The sequence below is a fragment of the Vigna angularis genome, chromosome 9 (assembly GCF_016808095.1).
Source record: "Vigna angularis cultivar LongXiaoDou No.4 chromosome 9, ASM1680809v1, whole genome shotgun sequence".
Taxonomy (NCBI): Eukaryota; Viridiplantae; Streptophyta; class Magnoliopsida; order Fabales; family Fabaceae; genus Vigna; species Vigna angularis.
Window position 1 is genome coordinate 3949981 of NC_068978.1, and position 21833 is coordinate 3971813.

General features: G+C 34.1%; 2 protein-coding genes across 4 annotated transcripts; both read right to left on the reverse strand.

The window, feature by feature from the left end:
* LOC108346846 (40S ribosomal protein SA) lies at positions 1–1965 on the reverse strand. Of its 2 annotated transcripts, none has more exons than XM_017585894.2 (5): positions 1710–1965; positions 1317–1579; positions 885–1082; positions 533–755; positions 1–307 (listed from the first exon to the last, which is right to left on the reverse strand). In XM_017585894.2, exons 1-5 carry the CDS (start codon positions 1858–1860, stop codon positions 213–215), a joined length of 930 nt encoding a protein of 309 aa, XP_017441383.2. In that variant the 5' UTR covers positions 1861–1965; the 3' UTR covers positions 1–212. The 2 variants fall into 2 exon arrangements, with proteins under 2 accessions (XP_017441383.2, XP_017441382.2); XM_017585893.2 differs by having other exon boundaries at positions 1–316.
* A 6852-nt stretch (positions 1966–8817) lies between these two features.
* LOC108347406 (phosphoinositide phosphatase SAC2) lies at positions 8818–20003 on the reverse strand. Of its 2 annotated transcripts, none has more exons than XM_017586622.2 (16): positions 19291–20003; positions 16818–17022; positions 16549–16714; positions 15671–15896; positions 15159–15235; positions 14892–15079; positions 14710–14807; positions 14464–14597; positions 14252–14380; positions 13494–13860; positions 12798–12919; positions 12532–12645; positions 11895–12068; positions 10776–10928; positions 9861–9945; positions 8818–9294 (listed from the first exon to the last, which is right to left on the reverse strand). In XM_017586622.2, exons 1-16 carry the CDS (start codon positions 19399–19401, stop codon positions 9193–9195), a joined length of 2451 nt encoding a protein of 816 aa, XP_017442111.1. In that variant the 5' UTR covers positions 19402–20003; the 3' UTR covers positions 8818–9192. The 2 variants fall into 2 exon arrangements, with proteins under 2 accessions (XP_017442111.1, XP_017442110.1); XM_017586621.2 differs by having other exon boundaries at positions 14252–14383; positions 19291–19997.
* Between the last annotated feature and the right edge of the window lie 1830 nt (positions 20004–21833).

Here is a 21833-nt window from a genome sequence, read left to right on the forward strand (position 1 = left end):
TATTCGAAATACTCAATATAAATTAAGGGTAACGAAGTTCCAAAAACATCATATTACCTAACATTCAAGAACCATGTTTGTTAATAATAATATTTCTGACACTCAAACCAAAAAACAAGTTCCTTTCTACAAAAAAACTGATCCATATTTTACTTCCAAAGAGTAAACTAAATTGCAAGACGGGGCAAAATCATAGCATCAAAAACAATAATTTAATCCCAGCCACTTGCTTGGACAGATTCAACTCCGGAAGGAGGAAGAGGGATTTGTTGTGGTGGTGGAACAGCCTCGCCCCAATCTCCTGCAGCTGCAATTTCTAAACAAAAAATGAATGCAAAGATCCAGACATCACAAATGTACACGCATTTTGTATTTGCATCATGTCACAAATTAAAGATAAAAGACAACCAAAACGAAAACTAACAGATGCAATGATCAGTCAACATTAACGATGACAATATACATAAAACAATAGAATACGTAAAATAACTCAGTTTAGTTTAGTGTTTGTTAAAACAAATTAATGACGTACCGGGTGCATCGGTAGAGGCTGGTGCTCCCCAGTTGACGCCAGGTACAGCGGGAATAGGTTGTGGAACTGCATCTGTCCACGATTGATCAATTGTACCGGGCCACTGGCCATCAGCAGCAATAGCACCAGGATTATAGTCAGTGATGGCATAATCACCAGCAGGAGCTTCCTCCTCCTCTTGTTGCTTAGCCTCCTCTGGTTCTCTATAGAAGAACAAGTCCACCTGCATCAAACAAAAGATTAAGAAAACAATCTCCTTCAATATCCTCCCAAAAATCTGCCTCTCTCCAAATTATACCCAATAAGCTCATTAACAATGCCACTAAGAAAAGTCAACCAAGAAAATACTTACCATAACATCCCATTTGAGGCCAGGACGAATGGTACCCCTCATTTGCAACACCATCCTGGCAAGAAGCCAAAAGAGACACCCAATGCTGTGTTTGCCCTTGTTGTTGGCAGGAATCCCAATGTCCACATACCTCATGGGTGAGTCAGTGTCACAGAAAGCAATGGTTGGAATGTTTCCAAGAGCACCTTCCTTAATGGGCTGCAAAATAAACCCATATATATATATATATTAAAATCACAACGCAGGCAACATCAAGGAAAGAAAAACATGAAACAAAAAAACCAAAAAAATCCTTATCCCAAGAGGGGTTGTCCGCAAACATGAATCAACAATCACCATTCTATTAAGGAAAATTAGACTAACTACCAAATCAAATGAAGCTAAAGTCAAACATATGCATTTCACATATTACTGTTTAAGTTGAACATGAACCTGATGATCTGTTCTGGGATCCGTAAGGATAAGGAGGCGAGGCTCGCTAAAAGAGGTTTGGAGCTGATTGGTAAAGGTACCAGGAGTATGCCTTCCAGCAATGGCATGAGCACCAGTGTACTGAGCAAACTTGAGAACCGCTCTCTGACCATAAGGGCGAGCAGATTGCACAATAATATCCTGAGGGTTCTCAATTGCAACGATAACCCTAGCAGCAAGTTGAAGCTTCTCCCATGTCTTACCAAGGTTGATAATGTAAATACCTAATACCAAATCCACACCACAACAATTCAAAACCATATTCCCATCCTGCATCTATCGCAGATTCAAAATTGTATAACACGACGCGGTTGTCTATTGTATAACGATAGAGATAAAAAAAATGTTAGTTACCGTCGTTGCGGCGCTTGAAGATGTAGCGCTCCATTTGAAAATCACAGTTTTTGGTGCCGAGGTGAACGTCGGCTGCCAACATCATCTGGATGTCGGTTTCCTTTGGAGAGAGCTGGCGCGGCGGAGCAGCGGCGTTGGTTGTGGCGGCCATGGTTATGTTAACTCCGAAACAAGAGCTCGAAAATCCTAGTGTTTCAGAGAGTGCAGATAGGACCTCAGAAGAGAAACCGCGCGCCGCAGAAGTTTCGCCTATGAGTTTTACTTTTTTTAGGCTAACGGGTCAGTCAACCAGCAGGCCCAATTAAAAGATGGACAACCAACGAACAAGCCCAGTAACAGAAGGCCAACCAATGAGCATGCTTAATAAAAAGGATTGGGGTGTTGCTCCCTCCACCACCACCTATACTTCCTCCACCTCCCCACATTATTTTAAATACAATTATATTCTTAAGTTAAAAAGATTTTTATTTTTACCTTATTTTAAATAATTTAAAACCCTAATTTTACTTTCCCAGCACCCACCTACGGAACTCTTTTTCCCTTTCCCCATTTCCGTTTCACCTCCCCACCTCCCGCACTTTCATTCCTTTTTTTTCCCAGTTCTTTTTTGGTTTGAAAGCTTCCATTGCCGCCGTGGTGTGAAGGAGTGTCGCCGCCGTGGTGTGGAGGAACATCGAGGAGCGTCCAGAGCATCAACCAGCGTGAGAAAGTATACATCAACGGAGGTGACATCCTTCAACGGATGTCCCCTAATAAAACATACCCTAAAATAAAAAATGTAACCTTTAAACGGAGGTGACATCTTCAACGGATGTCAACATCCGTTTAAGATAAAACGGATGTCGACATCCGTTTTTCCTTAAACGGATGTTGACATCCGTTGAAGGATGTCACCTCCGTTTAAAGGTTACGTTTTTTATTTTAAGGTTTTATTTTAAGGTTTATTCTAATACGCACCTGGAGGAAGCACGACACGCACTGCACCACTCCACGCACTGCACCACTCCACGCACTGCACCACGAGAGTGACACTGCACCACGAGAGGGAGACTGCTTGATAATTCTTTCCATCACCACCAACCTTTGCAACTTGTAGTATCTCACAACGACGAAAGAAAGAGAGGTAGAAATATAATGTTAAAATGAAAGAAAAGTATTTTACTCATGTACGGGACTAGAATAGGTTATTAGTGAAATAGGTTGTGAATGGATAAAATTAAAAAATAATAACCCTAAAAATAAAATTTTACTGAGGGGCAAAATAGTAAAGGGGAGGTGGAGGGAGAAAGTTGTAGTGGTGGAGGGAGCAACACCCAAAGGATTGTTTTCGAGAACATTATTTCTTTGTGGGTATTGCTCCCTCCACCACCACCCTATACTTCCTCCACCTCTCCACATTATTTTAAATACAATTATATCCTTAAGTTAAAAAGATTTTTACTTTTACCCTATTTTAAATAATTTGAAACCCTAATTTTACTTTCCCAGCACCCACCCACGGAACTCTCTTCCCCTTTCCCCATTTTTGTTTCACCTTCCCACCTCCCGCACTTCCATTCTTTTTTCTTCCCAGTTTTGTTTTTTTGTTTGAAAGCTTTCATTGTCGCCGTGGTGTGAAGGAGCGTCGCCGCCATGGTGTTGAGGAACATCGAGGAACGTCCAGAGCATCAACCAGCGTGGGGAAGTATACATCAACGGAGATGTAACCTAATAAAACAAACTCTAAAATAAAAAACGTAACCTAGGTGACATCTTCAACGGATGTTGACATCCGTTGAAGGATGTTGACATCCCTTGAAGGATGTTGACATCCCTTGAAGGAAGTTGACATCCCTTGAAGGATGTTGACATCCCTTGAAGGATGTTGACATCCCTTGAAGGATGTTGACATCCCTTGAAGGATGTTGACATCCCTTGAAGGATGTTGACATCCCTTTAAAGGTTACGTTTTTTATTTTAGGGTTTTATTTCAAGGTTTATTCGAATACGAGGAAACACTCCACACACTGCACCACTCCACGCACTGCACCACGAGAGGGAGACTGCTTGATAATTCTTTCCACCACCAACCTTTGCAACTTGTAGTATCTCACAACGACGAAAGAAAGAGAGAAAGAAATATAATGTTAAAATGAAAGAAAAATATTTTACTCATGTACGGGACTAGAATAGGTTATTAATGAAATAGGTTGTGAATGGGTAAAATTAAAAAATAATAACCCTAAAAATAAAATTTTACTGAGGGACAAAATAGTAAAAGGGAGGTGGAGGGAGAAAGGTGTGGTGGTGGAGAAAGCAACACCCTTTCTTTGTCTGAAATTATCCTTTGTTTAAATTGAAATAGTGAGTGATGTAAGTTTACTACTATAATATATATATATATATATATATATATATGTATATATGGTTTAACTTCCATGTTTTTATTTACAAAATATCCTCATCTAGTAATCTTAATAACATAATTTTATTGGATAAGTTAAGCAACAAGTTAGATTAGATACAAATATATATTTACCATTTGACTAAATAAAATCATTTATTATTAGTTGGATATTTGTTTAAAAAAATATTTGCAAGTTTAAAAAAATATGCAAATATTCATAAATATCCAAAAATATTTAAAAACTATATTTTATTAACTTTTAAAATTAAATTAAATTTTAATTTTAATTAAATTTAACTTAATAAATATAATTAGATTTTAATTTTAATTAAATTTAACTTGATAAAATATATATTAAATTTTTATTTTTATGTATCTAATCTTCTTTCAAACAACTTAAGTTAGAAATAAATACACTAAAAGAAGGTAAAGATTACAACCTTACAAGAAGACTTATATAACATTAACCTTTAATCAAACAAAAACAGTTATTTATGGTAATATTACACACAGGCATCCTACAAACCTTGTCTACACCGCAAGTCAGAATCACAAATTAGATTTACAGCAAAAGTAAGAAACAAAAACACCTTAGTTCAGATTTTGAATGCAAAAAACCATAGTCCTTCACTCATTAGCCTCATCCAACCATTGCTTGAATGCTTGTAGACTTAATTTTAACACGTTGATGTTCTTTGTCTTCCAAGAATGCTTACTTGTTTTCTTTCCTTTCACACCAGTATTCTGAATGTCTATTATTTTATTTGAAAATGAAACGAAACTCATTTATATACAAAAACACAATTATAACAATTTTAATCAATTATGTAAGTAATATAATTGATTAAAACAGATAACCAACTTTTTTTTACATGTATTTTTAACCAATTTAACAATTAGTTAATAACCTAATAATCCTAACTTCTTCAAATAGGAAATCATCAAAAATATTTTTCAAATTATAAAAGATAATAAAAAGTAAGATAGGTTAACGTCAAATAAATATAAAAAATTTGTGTCATTTTCTTTTATCTGAAAATGATATGTTAATTCAAATTTTTTGATAATGTTTTAATACAGTACATACGTGTCATTTTTTCATTAAGTTTAGATCACAATAAACAAATAAATAATAAATCAATAAAAAAATAACACGTATACTATATTAAAATATTGTAAAAAATTATGTGTCAAAATATATTTTTTTCTGTTACATAAGAAAAAAATTATTCAAAAATACAGTTAAACAAACAGGCTTATTCATTCACTTTCGTAAATACATATATAATTTATTCACTAACATATAATTTTGTGTTCATTTATTACCTCTCATGTAATCATCTATTCATATCAACATCTCAAACACTTAACTTTACTTCAAAAAAAGATTTGTGTTGAATTAAATTAAGAGATTCCCATATGTTACACCACATTTTAAGTTGTCATACCAACAAATCTATATAATACCAGCATATCTACCATGTGCCAAGATAAATCCTTATGACTTATGATAAATATGTAATTGTTTTCACATATTAGGTCATAAGAATTACTTAACAATTATCTTCTATTCTTACCACTTAGATATTTTCTTCTCTATGAACCCAATATCAACAAAGTTAAGATATTTATATACAATATCAAATTTCACATACAACTTAAACATTTCGACATTATATTCTCTTCCGAAAAATAATTATATTTATAACTGTTGAATATAGTGAAAAACTATATTTGGGATTAATCTCCCTTGTGTTAAATACGTACATAGGGTTCTCTATTTATAATAGAAGAAATATGGGCTAAGCCCAAAATACAAATGAGAAATAATAAAAGACAAAAGATATAATATATTTAACACTCCCCCTCAAGCTGGAGCATACAAATTGTATGAACTAAGCTTGGAATAGATGAACTCAGTGTTGAACTAGATCATTTGTCTTCAAGAGTGTGAGGCAAACATAGATGGACTAACAACAGCTTGTGAAACTTCAACTTCAAAAGTGAATGAAGGAGAGCAGTGGTGGACAATGACAAACTGCAAGGACTGATTCCCAATCAATGATGGATGAGTGACGGGATCAACAGTAGTAGCTGAAAGCTAAGAGCTACAAAACTGCAGGGACTACACTAAATCCTCATCAATGATGGATGGGTGACGGGATCACCAGTATTAGCTGAAATCTACAAAACTGCAGGGACTACACCCATATTTATGTGACTTGTAGTGTCTTGGAAACGTACTCCCCCTTAGTGTGAAGGGCGGAAATGTGAAATATCACAGTTGTTGGACCACTAAAACAAAACAAAATATTAAGCTACAATGCTAAAACAAAGGCATCAAAGATCCAAAGACATGTTGGAGGTCCAAAATTCTTTGCTGGACAACTCCCAAGTGGTGATACTTAGTAGTGTATCACAAGAAGATCGGGCTAAACTCTAGCCCAAGAAGAACTGACGTAGTTGCGTCTGTCTGAGACGGTAGTTGGCAGCGGAAGGTGGTCGGCAACAGACAGCTGCGGACGATGGGAAACAACGGATAGCGGCAGACAATGACGAACGATGTCAAACAGCGACAAACATCGCTTGGATAGCGGCAAACGGCGCCTGGATAGCGGCAAACGGCGCCTGGACAGCGGCAAACGGCACCTGGACAGCGGCAAACGGCACCTGGACAGCGGCAAACGGCACCTGGACAGCGGCAAATGACACCTGGACAGCGGCAAACGGCGGAGAAGAAGACAGACGAAGATGGCAGCAATGGCTGCTCTTGAGGGTCTGAACAGAGAGAGGAGGTCCAGACGACGGCTATGGAGGTGTCGCGGAGACTTTCCGGTGGCCAGAGGGCGGCGCGTGGGCTGTACGCGCCTGTTCGCAGCGCACATAGAAGCGGAGCGTGGGGAAGAATCAGACGCCGGCACCGGTGGGGTTGGTCGTCGCGTGAAGAGGCAAACCAGATCCAGTGGTCGTCGGACGGGACTTTGACGGTGGTCGGCGACAAGGCGGCGCGTGCAACACGCGTTCGAGATCTGCCAGAAAGAGGAGGCGCGTGAAAAGGAGTCTGGTCTTGTCTCCGGCGGGGTTGGCCGTCGCTCGAGGAGACCCTTCAGATCCGCAGGTCACCCGTCAAAACTGTGACGGTAGCCGGCGGCGGCGGAAAGTGGCGGCGACAACAGTGGCACACTGGGTCTGGCTTGCGGCTCGCGACGGCTGTTCCCAGGAGGCTTTAGGTCTCTTTGATTCTGGGTGCTGAGATTTAAGAACAAAGAGAAGAAGTAGACTGTCCACTGAAATTTTAGGGCTGCCGGCGACCATGGCAGCCGGCCGCCGGCAAACAACAAAAACCACCAGAAGAGGATTAGAGAACTTGCTCTGATACCATGTTGAATATACTGAAAAACTATATTTGGGATTAATCTCCCTTGTGTTAAACACGCACATAGGGTTCTCTATTTATAATAGAAGAAATATGGGCTAAGCCCAAAATATAAATGAGAAATAATAACAAACTAACTAAAAGATAAAAGATATAATATATCTAACAATAACCAATCACATATCATATTACAATAGAATCATCATATATTGTTATTCATACACATCTCAACTTAACTCATATTTCGTTCCATATAATACATAATTTACATTATATATTTCAATTTCTATATATATTTCATTCCACATAATACATAATTCACATGATAACTCATATTTCAAATTTACCATTCAAAACCATGTATCCCAACATAAAATAAATATCAATAAATTTTAATTCAAGAATCATCACACTATAATGACAATTTTATAAATATAGTGAAATATAAACAAAATTGCATTTATAAACATTGAGAAGCATGTTATTTAAAGCGTATAAAAACGTTCACTTTATTCGAAAAATTAAGCGTTTCTAAATTCTCCTACTCCCCCTCACCATTATGCTTACTCGCTCAGCCAATGATGATTGTTGCTCGATGAACAGGTTTTCAATAAATTGAATTTTTCCAATAACTAAATCTCAAGATTTTCAAATAAAGAAATTTTACATATGTGGGGAAACAATTAAACAAAATTACATATTGTATCAAATTATTCTTAAAAAATGTTTCAATTTTTTTTTTCAAAAACATAATTGAGTTATTTATTTATGAATAAATCTATTTTTAACTATATTACTCACCTGCAAATATTTCGATTTTAACTACCAAAACATACAACATTTATCTAACTCGATTAAAATATTCTTAAACTGGCTTTTTCGTGTCTTCAAATTTAAGATATTTTTAATTAATTTATACTTAATAAGAAAGTTAGTTTATAAGTTTTATTGTGTTTTCAAAAATTATCGTAACAGTTTTTTAGATTTATCATTTACTGTTGACTGATAAGAGACAATGTGCCAAGAGTCTTACAAAAAATAGTTTTATACTTTTGGATTTGAGTTTATTTAATTTTTCAAAATGAAAAATTATATGAGCTTATTCAATGAAGAATGTTTTAAATGGTAAAAAAATGTTCAAAGGGTGGCAACGTTACTCAAATTGAATAAAAATTTTATCATTGATCTTCATCTCTCGTAAATTGCTTGCAAAAATGCACACCTTTCTGCACTTTCCTCCTCACTGCCTCATTTTTATTTAAAGAAAACTTTATATATAGAAAAGTTATTTCCTCTCTCTCCAGCCTCTCATAACATCTGTTCAAAGCCAAAGGAAACCTCAAATATCCAAAGGAACCAAAAATGTTGTCTGCATATGATTTATTGAACAGTTATAACCTCAGAAGCAGCTATGCATTTTTTTGGTTTTTCACTTTAAATTATGTACAGAGTTGATGATGATGATATTGCGGTAAGTTTTGGGAGGAAAAAAAATGAATTACCTATTAACATCTACCGTTACCTCCCAAATGGATGCTATTGAAGGAAAACTATAATGAGTAACTCAAATGTTGTTGCCCCCATGAACAAAACTCAGCCTGTCAGCTGCTGCCACTGCTATTTGTCTGCTTTTGGATGATGATATTCTTACCATTTTTTATTTATGTACAGCAAGTCAGAAGCCCCCAAATCCTTCGGATGGGATCATAATAGTTAAGACACTATATTCTCCAAGCAAAATGCATCTCTTCTTCATTTACCCAACGTTCAAACCTTTCACTGTACTTCCTATCTTTGTTCAGTTCTTCTGCACTCTGCCTTCCCTGAAATACATTCAAGCAGATTTTAGCCACCACTTGGCTTCATGCAAGACAAGAATGTACTAAACATCATTGAAAAATGTCTTTAACACCAACATTCACATGTGTTGTCTCGGACTTTACATGACAATGTGTGATTGGATGGTAGGATAAATTGGTTTTACACTGACATTGGACATTTATCATAGTTGAATGTAGGAAAATGAATGTACTTTTACAGTTTGATTCTGAGAATTTTTAGTGCAGAAGATGGTAGAGGATTTGTGGTAAAAAATTGAGGTCCCAGTTGCTGAAACTAGGCTCTCAATACTTGTAAATATAATGCTAATGTATTTGCATTGTCAAGTTGATCTTCTAAGTTCTAAACACAAGTTCAGAAGCAAATGTGATATTCAGAACAATTTATAGGGCATACAAGAATTACAGACAGAAAGGCCCTATTGTTGTTTAAGGCTTTGGAAGTTATCTTCCTTTGTTTCTTCTTAGAAAACTCTTAGTGAATCATATTTCGTCCTCAGAGGAAGTGATATGTTATTCAGTAATGGCTCTGCAAACTAACATACACTGACCTTAAGGCTGGATCCAGATTCACTAGCAGATGTCTCGGTGGTTACTAGTTCATTTGCGATATTCTCCGAGGAGATGCTGGTTGACCTGTAAAACCAACAACATTGGCATTTGTCAACAACAAAACCTTGAAAAATGCAGACTAATCCCGAGCTCAAGAACGGGGTTTTTACTCCAAAATATTGATATTACTTAAATTTCTCGACTGTTTTTAAAATATACAGCAAAACAAGCATTGAAAAGAAAAAGATAAGAACATCTTACTACTTCTTCATTGTCCTTCAACAATAACAACAAAGTCATGTGCCAGTGGGTGAGCACTTAGTCTGAGAATCCATTGAGGACTTTGCACATGGTGCAAGTATTGCTCACTCTAAGAAAACAACTAAAAAGGAAATCCATCCCCTCCTAATTTCACTTGAGGATTCACTTCAGTACAAAACCCAAGACTAACATTTTACTACAATCTAAAGATAAAATCCTTTCACTAATATGCTCAATTGAAAGAGGTGAGTGAAGGTTTCCAGATATAACACCAGATAGACACTTTAACATTTGCTAAGCTAGATAAAATGCTTTCCCTCCCTCTAATTATCTCCCCTAAAGTCAAAATCTTGCTTCCCATAAGTCATAATTGCACAATATCTGGGTATTGCATAAAGAAAAGGAAGGCACAACTCCATCACTCTCTCCTCATCAAAATTTTAATTCAAAGATGAACCTCACAAATTCAATGAAATATACAATTCTGTAATAAAAGCATTCTTATTCACTCACCCATTTAACATGTGCCTCTGCACCTTTGATCAAAGATTCAAGGAAAGCATAACACAATGGTGAAGAAAGACCATAGTTTAAAATCACTGTAATTAAAGATGGCAAGGGTATGTGATTACTAATCAAAGTTTTAGAACTACCTTTCAAGTAATTCCTCTTCACAGGAATTTCCAGAAGAAGAAAGCCAGTCCACATCAAGGAAATTGGAGCAGTCACATGCATCACCATGTTCATCGTAACAAATATGACCACTCTCACAATTTTTGCCCTTGACCATTCCTCCGTATATCTGCCTGTATGATTTGAAACAACAAAAACTGTCAAAAAACTTGGATTTATTTAGTAAATCAGATCAGCTCAAACTATGGAGCATGTACACATAAAAGACCAGGTTACTAAGGTGCCTGACTCATTCTCCTCTATATTCTCTTGTGAAGGGCAAATCAAATGTAACAAAAACAAGATACGTTATTATTAACAAATCTGAAATAAGCACTCAGTAGTGGTAGTATTTACAAAAGATTAAGGCAGCAGCTTATTATTTTACACTTCTTTAAAAAAATTGCTTCTAACAAACTTGGAGTAGAAAAAACCTACCACCTAGCAAAATATGATGCTGTCATGCTGACCCGTGTTAAATAAGTTTGGGAACTTTAAAATATTTAAAACACTTGAAATTATAGGAATTTAGATGAGACTGAAATATATCTTAGTGATGTGATACATCATACAAAAAACACTAATCCCTCTTTATGACATAATATTTCTCTAATAAGGAAATAATCATTATACATGATGAAACTTGAAAACCACTTCTAAGAGAACATCTAAAAATAAGATACTCTATAAAACAAATAAAAATGACACAAGAATCTTCTAAAGTAATAATGCTTAAGGAAGGGTTTCCTGGGGATACACAAAAATCTTTCATTTCTCCTCCCACAATTAAAATATAATAAAAAATTCCAGACAGTCGTGAGGTTTGCATGAAATACTTTTTAAACAAGAGATTATGTGGGCCTAATCCACCCTCCTTTACAGGACCTAGTGCCCTACAAAGCATGTAGCAACTGATAGCATGGTTCCTCCTACGACCCTAGATAACCTATCATATAATTCAGTAGAGTGAATGCAATTCAAATAAGAAACCCAGTTCTGCCTAACTCTGAGGCTGTGTTATTATCAAATTTTCAGCTGGCCTTTCAGATAAGTTACATTACGTGCCTTAATTTAGCATGCAAAATGCCAACTTAGCATACCTGCAATGACAAATATCACTTCCACAAATAAAGATATCCGGCATAGATCCCAAGCCGAAATGCTTATCAGGTTTTTCAGATGATTTCTGACAATTTGTATCATTCAAGTTCCTAATGGAAGCATCACTTTCACCGAGAATGTTACCATCTGATAGAGATCTCGTAATAGTTGACCTGCCAATATAAAGGAAAAGCGTCAATCTTCTCACAAAGAAATACTTAAAGACAATATCATTTAATAAAATCCACAAGGAACAAATAACTTGTACTCATTTGCTTTCATCCTCAAAAGACAAGAGTAAATTTGAGATTACGCTTTGCCTATATAATATTTCTATTACATAGATTTTAAGTCAAAGCAAACACCATCAATACTACTGAAACTACATACACTGATTTGAAAAGGTATTCTCTCACTCAAATCATCAATATCTATCTATATGCTTGAACAATATTTTCAGCTTGAGAATCACGCTCAAAGTTAAAAGATGGATCCAAACAGAAAAATTATAACTGAAGTTTGTCAAAAAATATCAGAAGTTCATATATGCGAATTAAATTCTTGAAAATTTAAAACTCAACGCTTGATTAAATGAAAAGGACAAAAACTAGTGCAACTCAATAATCCACTCGTTACCTAACGCTGCCATCTGTTAAATAAAGGCCACGTCTCTTGACAGCGTAATACTGATCTGAATCAAGCTCCCACAGTGCTGGTTTTCCCTGTTGCGGCTGAAAATGACCCAAGAATCTGACCCAAACAATAACATAAACAACAATAGCCATCTCATTTTAATACACTCCACTTACAAAAACTGCTTGTGTTTACTCTATAAACCATATTTTAGATATGGAAACAATTGTGCAAAAATACAATTAAACAAATGGGCTTATTTAGCTTACAAGTTAATTGCTTTTTGTTTATCACCATCTAAATATGTGTTGTTGTAATAACGTTGTAGGGTTCGAATAAATTCCTGGGACTGTGTTGCTGCCTTCCATTGACCTCTTCTTTCAGAAAATATCTAAATAGCATCCCAATCACAATATAAAGGAGTGAGCGGTAATCACTAATCAGAAAAAAATTTCATGCAAGGAAAACATAACAAGTGGCAAATTTAGATCTCCCTTTCAAAACTTTGGGAAAATTGTGATGGCCTCTCTAGTAAATTAATCATAAGGTTAAATATCAATGGTTGTTTGAGCTATTTCAGAACTTTTAAATAAACTTTTAGGTCCTTTAAACAACTATAATTCAGTATCTTGATTAGGGTTTTGCCAAGGTTATAAAATAGTCCAGATTCGGTATGAGTTTTAAAAATATAGGGAGCCTATTTAAACAAGAATTATGTAATAGTAATAACTGCATGCATACAATCAACCAAACCAACAACAAATTAAAAACTATAGCAGAAAGTTGTGAATCAAATACATGTCTGGCAAAAGAGGCATATTTTCACTGGAGACAACCTAATAAAAGCAACAAGCTTGCAGCTTAGATTAACTTGCGTCATTTTGGATTCCATCTTACACTTTGGACGCAGTCATGCAGAATTTCTGAATGGTATAAAGTCAAAACTCCTAAACTAGAGAGATTACCTTGTTGTGTGCTGCAGAACCCCCATATTGAAAGGCTAATGTGTCTCCCATGGACTCATAGACTTCCATTAATTCCCCAGCCAAAGGGTTATCAAGATCAATATGTTCGGATTCAATAAATCCTAAAACTTGAAGCTGACGTCCAAGTGCAGCGAGTCCATAAGCATATTGAGCAACATTGGTACGATCTAAACAGTCTATGCAGTTAGTCCTCAACACCCCGGATTGAAGCATCTGGGGTTTGACACTGTAATCTTTGTTCTCATCATCCCTATAATAACAGTTGCTAATTTCTGTTTCTGTATCAACAGTATTCTTATTTATGTTGGTTTCTTCTGTGATACAGTGATCAATGACATTGTTATTCCTGCATTATATTACAAAAAAGATCATCAACAAATGATAGTAAAAAAACAACCATTCATGAGTTTTTACCTAACAGCTTATGCTTTTAGAAGACTTGGTGCACAACACAATTTCAAAACTTTCAGGACTAAAAGGTTTCAACACATGGTAGGATCAGCATGTGCATTGTCTGTGCTTCAGGCCCAGAAAGCTCATTCACAATGGGCATTTTACTTAAGATATTAATTAAAAAATACAAGAATCTTCACCTAATAGCTCAAGCTTTTTGAGGGAGTTACTCCATGACAAATAAAATTAGTAGCAATAACATCGAGGCAAAAACAATTGTAGAGTAATCAAATGAAATGTCAAGTTGCATAATTAGTACAAAAGTAAACTGGACCGAAACTTACTCAGAGTAGGAATATTGGGATAATCCATCTAGCCTCATATTTGGGGTCACTGGAGAGTAGAAGATGCCTGTCAGCTTCAGAGCATATGCAGCCACTTTTCCCAGCTGTCCCAATACATTAGTAGCTTTGCTGCTAAAGGTCATTGATTTAATAAAATAACACCCCATGAATAAACCTGAACTGGATGGACAAAAAAGGGAAGAGTAAGTTACCATCTTGAATGCCGATGCAGATCCCAATGAAGAAACCTCAAGCGATCTTCCCCGCTCAAACTTTTATTAATATACCTAACGGCATTTGCAAACTCGGCTCGCAGAATAGTTTCTCGAGGCCTCTTCTCACGTGTCTTAAACAGAGAAGACAAAAGAATATATAAGGTAGAAAATCTTTTGGTTTAGAGAAATGAAAAAGAAAAGAAACTTGCTTAACGGTTCAGTTACATATATGGAAATGCCTACCTTTATCAAGTTCAGAATAATAATTGGCTTTCCATATCTTTTGACAAGATTATCAAAATGAAGTCTTGTGGCCTCATAAGTAGAGTCCTTTCTTGATACTGAAGAAAAGTAAAGAAAATGAGCAATCAGCACAAATTTTAAAACAAAATAAGTAGCAGAGGATAGTTGCTTCCATATCATACATATAATGTCCGGTTTTATATTCAATCTAGAGGCTTCCTGAGACCAGAACAGAGGGATTGAACCCCTGTTCTGCACCACGGAACTGATTTGCATAGGGTGTCCATCACGAGCTTCTGTAAAGACTATCTGCTCTGTCTCAACATCATTAGCTACTCTACCCTTTTCATTAACTCCTCGTTTCAAATATCTGCACAAGTGCATTGATATGAAATAGAATGCAATTTTAATCTTAACAAACATGAGAAAAGCCTAAAAAATATATAAACCTGGTCCCAGCATAATGCCGTGAGCGCCTAGCAATGATAGTCAAGTTGAACTCACTGTCAGATATGGAAAGTTTGACCTGCATACCATAACACTTGTCAACAAGATAACTTTCTTGGAATACGTAATACTAGTATTTTTCTAGCACTACTAAGAAGAATCTAGAAGCCAATAAATGAGTAACCATTAAAAGTTAGTCAGCAATAAGATGTTAGAAAAACTTCCTAAGGTAAATTTAATCAAACCTGGACTTGAGGAATGAATTTCCCAATGTAGTACAACTAAAAAACTAATAATTTATGGTTTAATAAATGCAGCATGAACTATATTAAAGGAAATGCAAACAAATAAGATTAGTTTCACTCCACAGAAAAATTGGTGTTAGATACTCAAATCATATATCAGGCTAAGAAACAGGTAAAACATTCACGACTCACTAGCAATACCATTAACTACAGTTTTTACCTTCAAAAAATATCTGTTAGTTAGCCAACAAAGAAAATTTCAAATGTACCTGTTTAAAAAATCCATGTACTAAGGCTACAGTCCATGAAGTATTCTGGAGATTATTCCTGATTCCACGAGTCAAGAACTCATTCCAAACAAAAAGGGTATCATATAGTGATTGCCCTGTAGTATTATGATCAGATAAGTTGCGTTGAAGACTAAACATAACATTGTAGGAGTAGCTGAAAAAGAAGTCCTTCGCAAGATCCACACTGCATAGAAGCTTCTTGTATCTAAATCACCACAGAAGAAAGAGCAAAGCCCATTAATAAGATGGTTTTTACATAAATAAATAAAAGTGAAAGAAATTGATTAAAATCAACTTATGAAACCGATAACTCTAACCAAACGTATCAAAAAATTAAAAATAAAGTGATCTCCCAGTTGAACTTGAAACCTTGGCAATACCTTCTCTCAATCAAAAAGTTACATAACAGCAATGAAGATTGCTCCTGTACATTTGCAGGAAATTAAATGACAATAAATGTAGAACAAAGGAGGTATACACTATACAATATACATATTACATGACTCCAAAACCTTGAAGAAGCATTACTGATTCTATTTCACAACTAAGAGATGATTAAAGTGTACCACAGAAAGAAAGATGAGAAGGTTGGTCTGAAGAAGCCCACATTGTGGATACAGACTGAAGAGAGACAATCAACATATACAGTACACATAAACACTCCAAAATGTATAATTGCAACACAACTATGCTCTAACAGAATGTTTTAACAGCGCAGTGTAATGAACTCAATAAAAAATTGTAATTCATAACATCTAAGTACAATGGAAAAAGTATACTTCTCAACGCTACACTCTACATTTCTCTTTAAATTTGCCATAGACACATTACAATTACATGCAAAATTGACTAAAGACCTGTTCTCATCCTTAGAATAAGCCATTTTGGATCGCACGGTAGAATGTGGAATTGGAACCATTTCGCTCTTTGTGATAGCATATATATTGTGACCACAGATTGTGCCGATCTTCCTTCGCTTCGTTATAAGCAGCATGTAATATGGTTCAAGAAATTTGATAAATCCTAATCACATGAAAAAAATTATTATCTATTCTGATGAAAATGGTGGGGAACAAGCCTAGGATAATAATAACAATTTAGATCTTATACAGAAATAGAAAAATACCAATGATTCCATAGCAAGTTGTTACAAATTTAAGCCCTCCTGTAGACTTGTTTCCTTCATGTACCCGCCTCAGAAGGTCACAACACTCAATTTCTGAGTATATTGCTGAATCTTCAACGATATTCAATTCAGATGGTTCCAATCTGTCAATCTTTAAGACCCTCCAAAATGTTCTGTTTTTGTCTCTTCCGATCATGTAAAATTTCTGAGTGTAGAAAAGTTGTAAGACCACAATGATAGTGCTTTGTAGTTATATTATGTGCATAGACAAAAATTTTAAAAAATATTAATAAAGGAAAAGAACACCTCGGCTAACATTCTGTGTAGCACTAATAAAAACAACTAAATATAATGGCAAACTTATTTCTAAAACAATTGAAAGTAGTTTTATTTTCTAACATAACAAAAACCAGCATAATAGTCATTTAATGCATACAGGTGTCAAGGGATGGTGTCAATATGAACCTAAATGTCAAATGAGAAATAGTTTTACTTAGTTCAGATTTAGAGGGTGGGTTTTAAGCACTATGCAGTTTCCAGACATTGTGACAATGCCACATTGAGCATGCAAGGTTATAAACAATTGCATACATATTACATGTTGCGCATGGAATGTATATGAAATGAGCAATTTATTGCTTGAACCAGACACTACGCTTTCTGTAAACCCAAACAACTTCAGCAGGTGTCATTCTCTCATAGTTATAACATAATAAATCCAAAGTAGAAAACGAAAACAACATTCTACCCAGAGAACAACAATCAACATCATTATATTACCATTTCAAACAAAAAGGATGGCTGATAGACCAAGAGACAATGATGTGAAAGCACGTGACAAATGAGGGTGACATGAGTGAGAAGATCAAGTGATTAACGTCAAACAAAATTCAGATGCTAACTCTATCAACCTTTCTCATTTAGGTCTCGTTTCCCACTAAAACAGTTTAATTATATTGTTTTTTATTCTACATTTTTTCACTTTTGCTCCGATTTAATCGAAGCTTCTGAACAAGGCTACTCATTTTTTTCGAGATTGAGGGGAATAAGACAAGAACATACCAGCAGTGGCTTTAGACAGAAAAAACAAAAATATGTGAGAGTGGAGGCAAATGAAGGTGACAGGATCTATAAGAAACAAGAAGTGAAATTTAATTCTTTCCTTTTTAGGTCTCCTTTCCTGAATAAGAATGTAACACTTTAATAAAATGATTTTAGTTAACTTTTTTTTCCTTTGCCCCATTTTCATAAAAATTTCTGGATATATTTAGAAGGCTACTCAATTTTGCATTACAGAGGAGAGCAGGACAAAATGGACAAGCAATGGCTTTGAGATGGAAAACATAAACGATGTGAAAGTAAGACATAAATGAAGGTGACACATTCATGAGAAGATTAACATTGACAACTTTACCACTTTATTTTCCTTCAAGGTCGGTCTCATTTTCCTGAATAAGAATGTAGCAGTTTAGTTCAATAATTAAGGTTCCTTTTCTTACCTTTATCCCTTTTCATCAAAATTTCTGCATATATTTCACATCACTTTTTTTGGGATAGAGGGTAGTAAGAGAAGAACAGAAATGAAGTGGCCACCTTTTCATGACAAACTTCAGCAATTTAGAATTCCAAAATAAAAAACTGAAACCAAAATATATTCCAGATCCGACCAGATGCATGAAATTGATGAAAGAAAATAAAAAAACAAAAAAAAAACAATAACCCTGGTTTCCCAATGAATGCTTGTTAAACACTCAATCAGTAGATATCACAAAATTTTGCAGTAAGATCCAATGAATTTGGTGTCAACAAGCTCAAAGTGGACAACAAAGTTTAGGTGTTTAATAATCCATTATACACAAGTAAACCAAAAATATTCAGGGGGAAAATAAACAAAAGGCAGTGTAAACATAGTCAGACAATAAATACAATCTAAAAACAGTGGGGTTAAAGAAGTCCACAAACAGTTGTTCTGCAAATCATTTAATACTGACATTTATTTAACCTCACAAGCATCATGATGAAAACAAATGAAAGTTACAAATAACTACTTTGAATGATTAAAGTCAGGCACAACTCATCAATGCCTTATGGTGAAACGAAATCCACAAGAATCCAGACAAGACAATAGCTCATAAAACCAATCTCACAAGGACATGTATCCAAATCCCAAATGGAAAGCTCCTCATATAGAAAACCAAACTTTCCACATGACTTTGGTTCCTTTTCCCAATGCAAAAACATTATGATTCATCGCTGAATTTGTGCACATAATCATGAATTCGACAAGGGAAAGAAAGGAAAGAAATTCAAGAATCAAACCCAAACAAAACAACATCTTAAATCTTAAATCAATAAAAGAAAAAATAAACATGCTGAACTGAAAAGAAATTCATATCTAGATCATGGTCAAAAAATAATGTATCTGTAACACACAAATCATTGATTTGAAAGAAAAAAGATTAGACGTATTTACCGAGCGAGTCTCATAGAGCCTGAACTTCTGCATATAACAAGACTTAAGGTCGGCTTCATCTGCAACAGCATCGTTGTTCTGCAGCTTCTCCTTTGTTGAATTTGAATCCATCTTCACAATTCAGATCCCGAGCCTCAAGAAGCTCGGGTTTCCAATGAGATCACCAGCAGAAAATTCGAAAAAAATCACCAACAAAGAGCTTCTGTTTGATCAAACAGAAGCTCTTCGGGCTTCCAAACACAAACAAAAAAGCACAACAAAACTCCCCCAAAAGGCCAAGAACTTTACATCAAACACAAGCTCCAGAATACACACACCCACAAGAACTACAATACAAATCTCAAAAATTTACATCCAATGGCACATATAAAATTCCCTTAACAAAGACAATGACACCAAAAATTCAAAAGGGACAAAAAATGAAAATTAAAAAGAGAGGTTCAATTGAATCAAATCAGAAACCAAGGAGAAAGGAGGAAAAAAGCAGCTTTTTTTATGAATCTAAGAGAGTGGATGGTTTTGGGGAATGGAGAAGAAGCAGGAGCAGCTTTTGGGTCTCAGATGAAAAGGAGGTGAAAATGAGATTGTCAGGGAAGGAAGCAGAGAGGAGAAGAAAGCCACTGCATCCACACACAAAAAATAAAATTAAAAAGAAAAACAAAATGAATGAATGAATGAAAATCATAATGAGAGATGCAAAGCAGTAAAACAATTTTAAAAGACACAAAATTGGTGTTTTCTCTGGTTTGCGTGTTCGCATTTTCTCTCTCTACCTGTGTTCCAAAAAATTTGTCAGCATATGTGAAATGTGTGACGTCTTTCTCTCTCTTTTTTCTTAATTGTTTTTTAACCTTCTCTTTCTTTTTTAATACCAAAATAAATTTTCAATCATCTTAATTAAGATTAATTAGCTGTCTAACTGATTTTAATTATTATATTTTAATGATATACTGTCATGTTTTCTACTAAAATACAGTTATTTAATATAACTGCCAGATATAAATGATTTTTTTTCAAGTGACAATTAATTATATAGTATTATTTTGTTGATAGTGAAAAGAGGTTTATTTAACTGAAATAATTAGTATATTTGAATAATTATTTTCAAAGTTTGTTAAAATCTTCCGTTAAAGAAAAAAGTTTAAATTAATTTATATAAGATAAAAAACAGTTTTTTAGATAAATTAAAATATTTGTAAAAATATATTCTATGAGATAAACTTATTATTTATTCGTTTCTACAATATTCAAATAATATATTCAAAATAAATACTATTAAACATGCATGTTAAAAATTTAAAACTTTGATTATACATACTATTATCATTCAGTTAATTTTATCACTTAATGTTTTTCTTTTGTTATCAATTTTTGTTAATGTTTTATTAGTCTGTTAAATCCTTAATGAGATAACAAAGTATTCCGAAGAAATTTTTAAAAACAATATCATAATTATATTGGTTTGAAAAACCAACAGACAGTATTTTAGTTTTTATACTGTTTTGCACATTGTCTTTTCATTAAAATATTAATGGATTGATAAAATTATAAATTTTTTAATAAATGTTATAAGTGATAAATTAAATAACAAAATATGTAATTAAAGAATTTTAGTTAATTGACGTGTAAGCTGGTTAAACAATTATTAGCCTTAATCACTGATTATTTGAATTATAATAAAAGTGTTGACATATTTATAATTAAAAGTACTCGTACGTCTAATTATAAAAAAAATATATTTGATATTACTATTATTATATTTCTGTAAAGAACTAACAATTAGAAAAACACAAAAAATAAATGTCAAAACATTATTTCACTTATAATAAATCAAAGCTATTTCCTAAAAAGTATAATAAAATGTGAAAAATCATGTGAGAACATTTTTTCTAAACTTTATGAATGGTTGAACACGTGATCCATAAATCACATATATTTATTTCATAGTTGGTCCAGTTATTGTTACTTAGTGATTTGGTTAAACTCATAGTTTGAAAAACATATAGTTTATTACTTCAAGCAAAAAAATTCTCAAATTAAACATATCCTTAATATCCCAACAAAACGTTCAGAGTAAAATATCAGTTATCATTCATTAATATTTTCAAATTTTATTTGTCAAATTGTAAAATATTATAATTAATAAGTATTGTTTCGGGTATAAAATTAAAGTTAATTATCTAAATTGTGTTATTGAAGGTCTGAATGCTATCTTAAAGTCCATGTGTTGGATAGAACTAATCATTTAAACACTTTAGAAGATATTTGCAGAAGATGATTGATTGGTGGAAATTAATGATATAGTAAATACAAATCACTTATCTCATTATCTCAAACCTCCGTTAATAGATTTTAGTGTGAGCTTTTAATTAACACTAGCTTAATCATGTACAATTCATCTTTAAATTGATTAATATTAAGATTAATATGTGTAGACTTCATCTTTAAATTGATTAATATTAAGATTAATATGCTTTGACTTATGACCTATCAATTTACTTGATGGTGGATCGGATTTATTAATAACTCACTAAATGATCTAA

What these genes read in the sequence shown, in the direction of transcription:
- LOC108347406 (XM_017586621.2), bottom strand. Translation starts at nt 19,401, where the DNA reads ATGGATTCAAATTCAACAAAGGAGAAGCTGCAGAACAACGATGCTGTT. An exon ending in TATAAAACCGGACATTATAT is followed by an intron (nt 14,808 to 14,891) that starts GTATGATATGGA and finishes ACTTTTCTTCAG; the next exon opens with TATCAAGAAAGGACTCTACT. An exon ending in TCCCAATATTCCTACTCTGA is followed by an intron (nt 13,861 to 14,251) that starts GTAAGTTTCGGT and finishes AATATAATGCAG; the next exon opens with GAATAACAATGTCATTGATC.
- LOC108346846 (XM_017585893.2), bottom strand. Translation starts at nt 1,860, where the DNA reads ATGGCCGCCACAACCAACGCCGCTGCTCCGCCGCGCCAGCTCTCTCCA. An exon ending in GCCTCAAATGGGATGTTATG is followed by an intron (nt 756 to 884) that starts GTAAGTATTTTC and finishes TGTTTGATGCAG; the next exon opens with GTGGACTTGTTCTTCTATAG. An exon ending in AGCCTCTACCGATGCACCCG is followed by an intron (nt 317 to 532) that starts GTACGTCATTAA and finishes TTTTTTGTTTAG; the next exon opens with AAATTGCAGCTGCAGGAGAT.